At 42.0% G+C, this 9,009-nt stretch overlaps 1 protein-coding gene and 1 long non-coding RNA gene across 2 annotated transcripts in view; one reads left to right on the top strand and one right to left on the bottom strand.

Moving 5' to 3' along the window:
• Positions 1-313: 313 nt before the first annotated feature.
• CKS2 (CDC28 protein kinase regulatory subunit 2) lies at positions 314-3,110 on the bottom strand. The gene is made up of 3 exons (XM_035310174.1): positions 3,003-3,110; positions 1,969-2,096; positions 314-773 (listed from the first exon to the last, which is right to left on the bottom strand). The coding sequence occupies exons 1-3, from the start codon at positions 3,092-3,094 to the stop codon at positions 721-723; spliced, it is 273 nt and encodes a 90-aa protein (XP_035166065.1). The 5' UTR covers positions 3,095-3,110; the 3' UTR covers positions 314-720.
• The window catches only part of LOC118156253, a 24,934-nt gene continuing 17,510 nt past the window's right edge, over positions 1,586-9,009 (top strand). The window contains exons 1-2 of the long non-coding RNA XR_004746205.1: positions 1,586-1,598; positions 6,598-6,607. This is a non-coding gene — a long non-coding RNA (uncharacterized LOC118156253). The remainder of the gene's footprint in view (positions 1,599-6,597; positions 6,608-9,009) is intronic.

Here is a 9,009-nt window from a genome sequence, read left to right as displayed (position 1 = left end):
TTTAATTTCAGGATGGCAGTAGCTCAGTAGCTAGCCTGATGATCACCTCCCACTGCCAGCTGTATTTTGAGGTTGGCTGTAGTTACCAGATTACAGCTACTAAGTAGAAGCAGTTGCATAACCCACTTTATTTACCCTTGATTTTTATAATACTAATTCAAATAGGGGTTAGAAATTTTGACCTGTAGTCTAAGATAATTCTTGCAGAGAAACAAAATAGCTTCACTATGTTAGTTTCTCTGAAGGAAGTACTCTTGATGTGTTTGGCAAGTTGTTTTGCCTAGTGAGTTAGAACTCTAGACATTTAGCTTTTATGGATCATTAAAAAGTTTTCTTTCTTTTTGTCCACTACTGAACAGTTGCACCCTTGGATTTGAGCATGCAACACAGCAACAGAGAAGCTGAGTGCAAAAGTTACAGAACACAGGTAACAAGAGATCATCTAGTCAGAACATGCAGTAGGTAAACTTTATTAAAGAAAATTCAATGCAAAGTAAGATACATCAACAGTAAAGAAGATAATTTCATTACTCTTTGAACAGATAGCAGCCTACTTGGAATTGCATTTGACTGAGCTTTGTTGCTGTGAATAATACAGCTCATGCACAGGTACAGATGTATGTTTGTACATTTTCAAGTATTCACTGAATACTACCAACATATATACACTCATATACATAAAGTTCCAGAAGATTTAGGAGACCATTTCTAGACAGTAGTTCATTTCTGCTCATCCTTTGGAAGAGGTCTTCTAAAGAGAAGAATGTGTGGCTCTGCAGAAATAAAATTAAACAAGGTGTCAGTGTGGCCCCTACGTCTTAGTTACAGATATTTCGTACATTTAGTAACACTTGGACAATATTTAAGCCTTACTAATGAACTAAGAAACAGAAATCAAGTCCACAAAAAAGTGTCCACATATAGCATCTACAATTTTGCAGTAACCTTTTCTGAATCAAGCAGCTGATTTAAAAAAAAATATAGTAAAGGTTGTCAGTATAGTGAAGGTGTACAGGAAGGAAGTACTGAAGATGCAGGGTTGGTACTAGCCTTGGTGCTTTACATGAGGTACTTGGCCAGCTTTGCTACTGTAACAGAATAAAAAACTGATGATACTGTCCTTGTTACATACACACTGTCAAGCATCAAGTCAGTTGATACTGCCTGCTTTTGTTACTGTTGAACTAACTTCACTACAAACTCTATCAAAAAAAAAAAAAGCCCATTCAAAAGTGAAGTAGGAAAACTCCAGACAACTAATGTTTTTTTCTAAGAAAGCAGCGTTCTAATTTCTTTAAAAAAATCTGTATTTTTGGAAACCTGGAACTTCATGGGACTAGCTGCAATTCATCTATCACCATTTGCAAGCCTGATGCATCAGGAATGGCCATCTTCAGTAGATTCATGCTGGAGAGGCATTAGGGCTTTGTGCCCTGTTAATTGAAAGACTGGCTTTAGTGCTGAATTCTGTAGGTAGTTTAAGTAGAGCTCAAACTGTACAGGATATTTTGTATAGTACATTCTTCAAAGCTTTTATATAGGAGCTTGTATACATGAGCATCTGCTAGGTTTTTGTAGTAAGGTATGCCAGCTTCACAGTATAAAAATATGCTGCTACATAAAGTTTTTATCACTCATATATTAACATCATTCAAGATCTCACAAAAACATGATTCTGTACAAACAATTTCAAATTTGGCATGCTTTGTCTACCAATAGACTGATATACTTGGAAGAAATACAGCATTTTCTATGACCAGTTCTGGAAGTTAGAGGTGAAGTTTAAAAGAAAAGCTGCTGTTTTTATGTTGCTACCTGACGGAAATAGCAAGAAACTGACTAAACATTGAGTAGTGAATTCTGATTAGGTTCAACTGCAGGATCAACTATACACTTCATAGTTCAGTTGAAGCACCAGGCAGTTGATTTTAGACCTTTGTTCATCTAATATTATTCAGCTGTACTTGCCTGGCTCGTGGATCATATAATGAACCCATCCAAGACTCTGCTGAACACCAAGTCTTCTCCACTCCTCTTCAGACATTAGATGGGTTTTTGGCACTTGTTTTAAGAGTTCTCTTGGCAGCATCACATGCCTGTAGAAGTTTAGTAATTAACATGTTACATATGCTAATCCCTACAAAACCTGCACAGATCTCTGTTGAAAGATGGCTTGCGAGCTCATTTACAAATATCAGCCATTCCCTAGAGGGAATCCTAGGCTACCAATTATGAAGCATCAATTCTAATATCCAGTTTTATATTTGCTTTGTCTACTAAATATTACATCTGTAATGCGACTGTACATTAAGTCAATCTACATACTTGAAAAGATTAATTCCCCTGCATGTTCTAATCACGTTACTTGTACATAAGCACACACTGCTATCAATTGGCTGGCATGTCAGGGATTTGAAAAATATGATTCTGCACTTTCAGAACAATCAAGTCACTCTTGTTTGTATTTTGTAGCCAAGACATTTCCTATGGTAGTTATAGTGCTGGTTTGTGGGGCCAGAACACTAACACCAGTTGAGAGGCTGATCTGTCAGATGAGAAACAAGGCCTGCTTTTCACATTTGCAGGTTCCTTTATTGTATAAGCAAAGTATTGAAGCCTTGCTTCTGAGGTCAAGTAACTTTCAGAGTCAGCTGCTAACAGGTCCTCGACCTCTACACGGAGAAGAAAATAGTTCGTACTAGTGATTTCAGCTAAGCTTGGGAGACTGAAGCGACCGCTCGCTTCGGAGCGCCCAGCTCCACCTCCCAGGCACGCCAGCAAGCGAGGCACCGGCAGGGCAGGCCAGGAGTCGCCGCCAGCGGGCCGCCGGCCCCTGCTGCTACCCCCGGCTTGGAGGCGAGGCGCTGCCCCCACGTCCCCAAGGGAGCCGCAGGCACCTCAGCGCCGCCACGGGCTGAGCTCGCCACCGGCGGCAACACCTCGCCGGCTCCGGAGGGTCCCTCCCGGCTCCCCCGCTCCCCCTACCCCGCGCGGTGCCGTACCGGTACTCGTACTGCTCGTCAAAGTACTTGTCGGAGTAGTAGATCTGCTTGTGGGCCATGGCGGCGGCCTGTTGGTCGGTCGGTCCGTCCATCGGTCGGTCCCCGGGTCCGGTCGGTGCGCGGCAGCTCTGCGGGCAGAGCTCCCCAGCGACTAACCGCCTCGGCCGCGCCCGCTCCGTTTGAATCCCACAGCTGGGCTGCCGATTGGACCGCTCGCTCGGCCAATGGGCCAATGAGCGCGCCGCCCCGCCCCGCCCCGCCGCCGTGCCAACCAATCCTGAGGAGCTGCAGGGGGCACTTTGCGTAACGGAGGCGGGAGGGGCGGGGCGGGGAGGGGCGCGGGCTGACCGCGTGAGCCGGAGCGGCGCGGTGATTGGCCGGCGGCCGGCGGGGGCGGGCCGTTCCAGTAGCTTCTCGAGCGTCAGGAACCCGTTAGCGCCCGTTAGCGCCCGTTAACTCAGGTTGCTAAGGCCCGTTAGTGCCTGCCCCCCCAGGTCCTGTCACCTCACGGCGTGCTGGGCTCCGGCTGTTAAACGCCTCTGGTGCCGTGGCATCTGGTGGTTGTGGGGTACTTGGGAAATCGGGGGCTGACCCGGGATATCCTGAGGCAGGGCGCTCCCGAGGCACTGCCCCCTGTGCTCCTCGTTCGGCCTCAGCGGTGTGCTCGGTTCAGGCTCGGTGTGCAGGCAAACGTGAGGCACAAGTGTCCTCAGGTGCCAGCTTGCGAAGCGTCCTTATCTAGAAGAGCAGTAGCACAGTAAATGTTCTGGTAGTAACTACTTGGGGCAAGTTCCCAGAAACTTGCGCGTCAGATACCCGTTGTTTTTGGCACCAACCTTTTTTCAGTATGTAAACCCAGTTCTGTGCTTTCCTGACCTCCAGTAGTATTTCCCGTGTGCAGTTACCTTCAGATTAGATAAGCTCAATGTTTGTTGCCTGAAAGGCAACTCCTATTTTCCTCACGTTTTCCTTTCGGTGCCTACACTGTGCTCCTGCCTCTTCTCCCTACTGTTTCGGAAGAGAAGACCAGTTTAATTTTCTGCTTTCACAGTGCTACCAGAAACATATGTGTTACCTCTGATCCTGCAACGCATCTGTTTGAGAACTGTTCTGATGGGAAATGAATGTGAAGCTGTGCGAGGCACTAATGCTGACACATATGCTTGTATGGGGATCATTGCTTTTAGCAGTAGGCCACAAACAAAGTGGCACAACAGTTACTTTTAATAAGTAGGACAGGGGGTACACTAAATAATTTATGTTAGGAATGGCATTATATAATAATGGAAAAAGAGAGAAAAACACTACAACAAAGCAATTCTGCTGGACTGAAGATGCTTTATTTACCACCTTTCAGCTTATCTCATGCATATTAAACAACACAGAAAATTGACCTTAATGTCACGCTATGTATAAGCATTCTTTGAGTACACTCAGAATTGAAAGCCTGGAGTTTCTTTAAAGCAACTTTTTATTCTATTGAAAATACAATTATACTGAATCATAATTTTAAAGAGGATTAAGAGGATTCTCAGGTAGATGGGCATTCAATTTTCTTTTAGATCCCTCATTATTTTGAAAGTCCTTGTTCGTCAGGACTGAAGAACTGTATTTATTAATTAAGTGGCAGAGCTAACAAGACTAACGCACTGTTTTCAGCAATACAGGGTTAGGACATACTCTATTAGTACTCTAATGCCATTTCATTATTATTTTTTTTTTCCTCCACTTTGGAAAAGACTTTCAACACTGTACTGTATGGGATCCTGACAGAGAAGCTGCTGAAGTATGGGCTGGATGAGGAGACTGTGAGGTAGACTGAAAACTGTCTGAGTAGCCAGGCCCAAGGAGTGGAGAGCAGTGTCACAAAGTCTGTTGGGAAGCCAATTACTAGTGTTGTACCCCAGAGGTCAATACTGGGTCCAGTCTTATTTAACATCTCCTGTTGACCTGGATGATGGCACGGAGTGTACCTTCAGCAGGTTTGCACATGACAAAAATCTGGGAGGAAAGACTGATATGCCAGAGGATTGTGCTGCCCTGCCCAGGCTGGAGGAATGGGCTGACAGGAAGCTCATGAAGTTCAACAAGTGCAGAGTCCTGTACCTGGGGAGGAACAACCCCAGGGACTGCAACATGCTGGGGACCACCCAGCTGGAAAGCTGCTCTGCTGAAGAGAACTGGTGGACACCAAGCCAAACATGAGCCCTTGCCACAAAGAAAGTCGTTGCTCCCGTGGGCAAAGCATTGCCATTAGGTTGAGGGAGGTGATTCTTCCCCTCCTTTCAGCACCTGTGAGGCTGCACCTTGAGTACTGTGTCCAGTTTTGGGCAGTGGTGCCCAGACAAGAAGCAATTGGCAGAAATGAAGCACAGGAACTTTCTCCTGAACATTGGGAACATTGGGAAACTACTTTTTTTTTTTTTTTTTTTTTTTTTTTTTTAACTGTGGGGGTGACCAAGCACTGAAACATGTTGCCCAGGGAAGTGGTGGAGTCTTGGTCCTTGGAGATACTCAAAAGCTGCCAAGACACAGTCCTGGGCAACTGGCTTTTGGTGGCCCTGCTTGAGCAAGGGTATTTGACCAGATAAAATTTGGACATCCCTTCCAACCTTATGCATTCTGTGTGATTTTGTGTGAAATAAGGCTCTCCGGCACTTTCTTTAGAATAACTGTTATACACACAGGCTATGACAATCATCATTGCAAAGAAAGGAGTAAGCTGTTCCATCTCCTCTCTGGAAAACAAAAACAAAAACAAAAATGCTTAGTCTTTGTTAAGGCAGGTTTGGAGTAGACCTTAGGAAACATTTCATAACTATACCTAATTTAACTATCTTAGCACTAGAATAAGAACATTTTAAAGAACATTTCAGAAAAAATACACCCTGCAGGAATATCCTAGATCCAACAGATCCTGTCTCTGATCAGTGGTTTCTTTTGGAGTTACTTGCTTTGGCAGAGTCAGTTATACCTTCCCACTTTTGCCATTACTAGACAGTTGTATCTTCACAGCAAGTTTTGTTTGTTTGTTTGTTTGTTTTCTCTAATGCTCTAGAATGATCTTTTTAATTTGAATTATAATTAATTTTTTTAAAAATAGCTATTGTTAATTTCAGGAATTATTGTTATTAGGTGGTGGATCCAGATCCTGACTTTGAAGCTTCTGAACCAGATCAGAAATAAATGACAAACATCTAAATTATTTATAGAGGAAAGCTGCTGATCATCTCTTACTATTCAGTCATGCCTCAGCAGCTTGAAGGCATATAATGAAGCGGATCTTGAAGTTTAACTTGGAATTTGAGATTTTACTTCCGAATATTGCGCATGCATGCAAGTTGTTGGCTGACAGCATGCCATACGACAAACTGAAAAGGCCTGTAGTGCATCTGTTAGGAGAAACACATGAGCTACTCTGATGGAAAGCATGCATCTGCTTGAAGCCCTGTCCAATTAGCTCTTGCTGCTGAAACAGAAAATAAAATTTGAAAATGACAAAAACATGTAGAGAATATTCTTGAGCTTCTCTCTCTCCTGTAACTGTTATGTAGGCACACATAATTTTGAGAAGCAGAAATCTGTATGAAAATAGTATGACTGTAGTTAGCACAAAATGTTTTCAGGACTGCAGATGGACTATGAACATTGGCTTTTTTGGATGATTTTGTTTATCCAGACAGGAGCAGATCTAAACCCTTTGTGTAACCTGTTGATTGTGACCAAGGCCATCTACAGAGTTGTGTAGGGTTTGGTAAATCAAAACTGTTGTACTGAAGGACCCATGTGCCACTTACTATTGCATATACAGAGTTCAGGATCTAAGTTATGGTAGATGAAAATATTGTCCATGAGTTTTGACAGGAGGGGAAGATGAAAAGTTTTCCATCTGTGGTCTGCAAAACAATTTCTCATTATAATTCTCTGCAGCTTTTTTTCTGTTCAGTTCTATGGGATATTTGAAAAAAGAAAAAAAAAAAAAAAAAGATAATGGTCAAGGAATCTTTTGTAACTTCTTCATGAGTCATAATCATATATACAGTTAATAATTTGTGAATAATTTGCATGTGAATCACATTCATATATCCATGAACTGTTATCAGAGCATTTATACTTTCCATCTGTTTCATGTGAAAACAAGGCTTAAGCAATTGTACTTTCTGTTGGCTTTGACTCAATTGAACCTATTGGCTGATTTCAGTTAACAGAAATGTCCGTGAACAAATTATTGCAGTTTTCGTGATAGCTAACAGCCAGACAGAGCAAAAACACCCTGATGGGGCAACCATTATAGTTAAATTCACACCTTACTAGACACCGAAGAACCTGCACAGGAGGAAAAAACGTACCAATGCCTCCATAGTAAATATCCTCCAGCGTTTGGTGCACAGGCCTTCCAAGACATGAAAGCCTGTTGTTCAAAAAGGGATCTGTAAAAAATCAGTCTCACTTAATTCTGGTACTCAGTAAGCAAATGTTTTATTTGACCGCGATTTTGATGTGGTATTTGCCTCATATTTCATGTCCCATAAATCCTCAAAGCACTGGTCCTACAAACTTAAATCAGACTTCTTGGCTATGTGAAATTAACAGTATTTGTCTTTGCAGACTTGATCTTCAAAATTACTTTGTCTCATTTTAGATACTTAAGTTTGGATTTATTGCCTAACTCAGAAAAATCTTTTCATAAGGATGGGATTATTTGTGTGCTAATTAACATCCCCACAGTTAATCAAAGAAAATGGATTATTTATCTTCTGGTTTTCATTTCACAGAAAGATGTGAACTAGGTCTTTGAGAAGAGACTAGAGAATGATGCTGTATTTTGATGGTTTAGCTTTCTCTAAATAAGCTAGTGTACATGTTGAAAATAGTCTAGCTGAATTCCTGAGGATTGCCATCAGAGAGAGGATAAATTGACTTGAGAAATAGGTAAAATTATGTATATTCCTTCCAGTACCTGTGCTGATTCAAGAACTGCATTTTGAAGGCATTCATGAATAAATTACTCCCAAGTCATAAAGGAGCCCAGCCTGCAGGGTGGGGATAGCAATACAGAATGCCTGAGATCCTGAGATCCATGGAGATCCTTGCAGTCTGGGGGCTTGTGTTGATGTGTCATCTCATGGAGATTTAATTCTCTTTAGCTCTCTTTCTATGGATTTTCTTGTAAAAGGAGTGATCAGAACCTTATCCAAAGAGTACAGCTCAGATCTGAAGAGGAGCCACACTGAAGTGTTCCCGTGCTAAACAAAATCAATAATACTGAATTTAGGAGATGACGATTTCCATAGCAACCAAGGCTCATATGGCAAATTCAGGATGATACTGTATAATGACTGTAGAGTCAAGCACAAGAAGATGCTCAGAGGAGGCACAGTCCCACACAGATTTGTCTTGTAGACTGTGCAAAATGACAGTATCTCAAAGTGGACCAACAGAAGAAAATCTGCAATGAAGTCTCTCAGATGTTTTTCACTTGCTCGATATTTTTAGGACAGTGCTTAAATGGTTAGAGCAAGGGCTTTATTTAATCTTAAAAACGTCAGCGCTAGATCTGAGAAAAGGTCGTTTTAGCCAAACATGTCTCTGCAGCTTTCTATAGCGGATGCATAGGGAAGAGTGTAAGAGTTGGAGAAGTATGCAGTGATACCTTCCCACATTCTCTAGACTTACAGATTACTGATCAGGGACTTGTCTGCATGTAACAGTCCCAGATGGATTGTTGTTTCATGAATTTCACAGTCTATATAGTCTGTGTTTCACAGGCCTATATAAATGTTCTGTATCCACAGTATCTTGTTGCAAGGAGTTCCATGGCTGAACAAATTTATTTGTGAGAGCAAGCATCTTCTTTGGTTCATGTTAAATCAGCTACATCCTTGCTTTTTTTATTGGAGGAGCCTGTAAATGATTTATTCATTTTTTTTTTTTTTTTTCTTTTTCGGAAGTCTGTATTTTCCAGGGATAGGATTGAAAAGGTAGAGAATTAGAGGCTAGGATTTTG

The sequence above is a fragment of the Oxyura jamaicensis genome, chromosome Z (genome assembly GCF_011077185.1).
Source record: "Oxyura jamaicensis isolate SHBP4307 breed ruddy duck chromosome Z, BPBGC_Ojam_1.0, whole genome shotgun sequence".
Taxonomy (NCBI): domain Eukaryota; kingdom Metazoa; phylum Chordata; class Aves; order Anseriformes; family Anatidae; genus Oxyura; species Oxyura jamaicensis.
Note: the sequence above shows the minus strand (reverse complement) of the source record. Positions and strands in the feature narration are given on the sequence as shown.

Excerpts from the sequence above, each read along its gene's own strand:
- CKS2 (XM_035310174.1), bottom strand. The coding sequence starts at position 3,094 with ATGGACGGACCGACCGACCAACAGGCCGCCGCCATGGCCCACAAGCAG. Across the intron at positions 2,097-3,002 it reads GACGAGCAGTACGAGTACCG|GCATGTGATGCTGCCAAGAG; the intron begins GTACGGCACCGC and ends AAACTTCTACAG. Across the intron at positions 774-1,968 it reads TTATATGATCCACGAGCCAG|AGCCACACATTCTTCTCTTT; the intron begins GCAAGTACAGCT and ends TTATTTCTGCAG.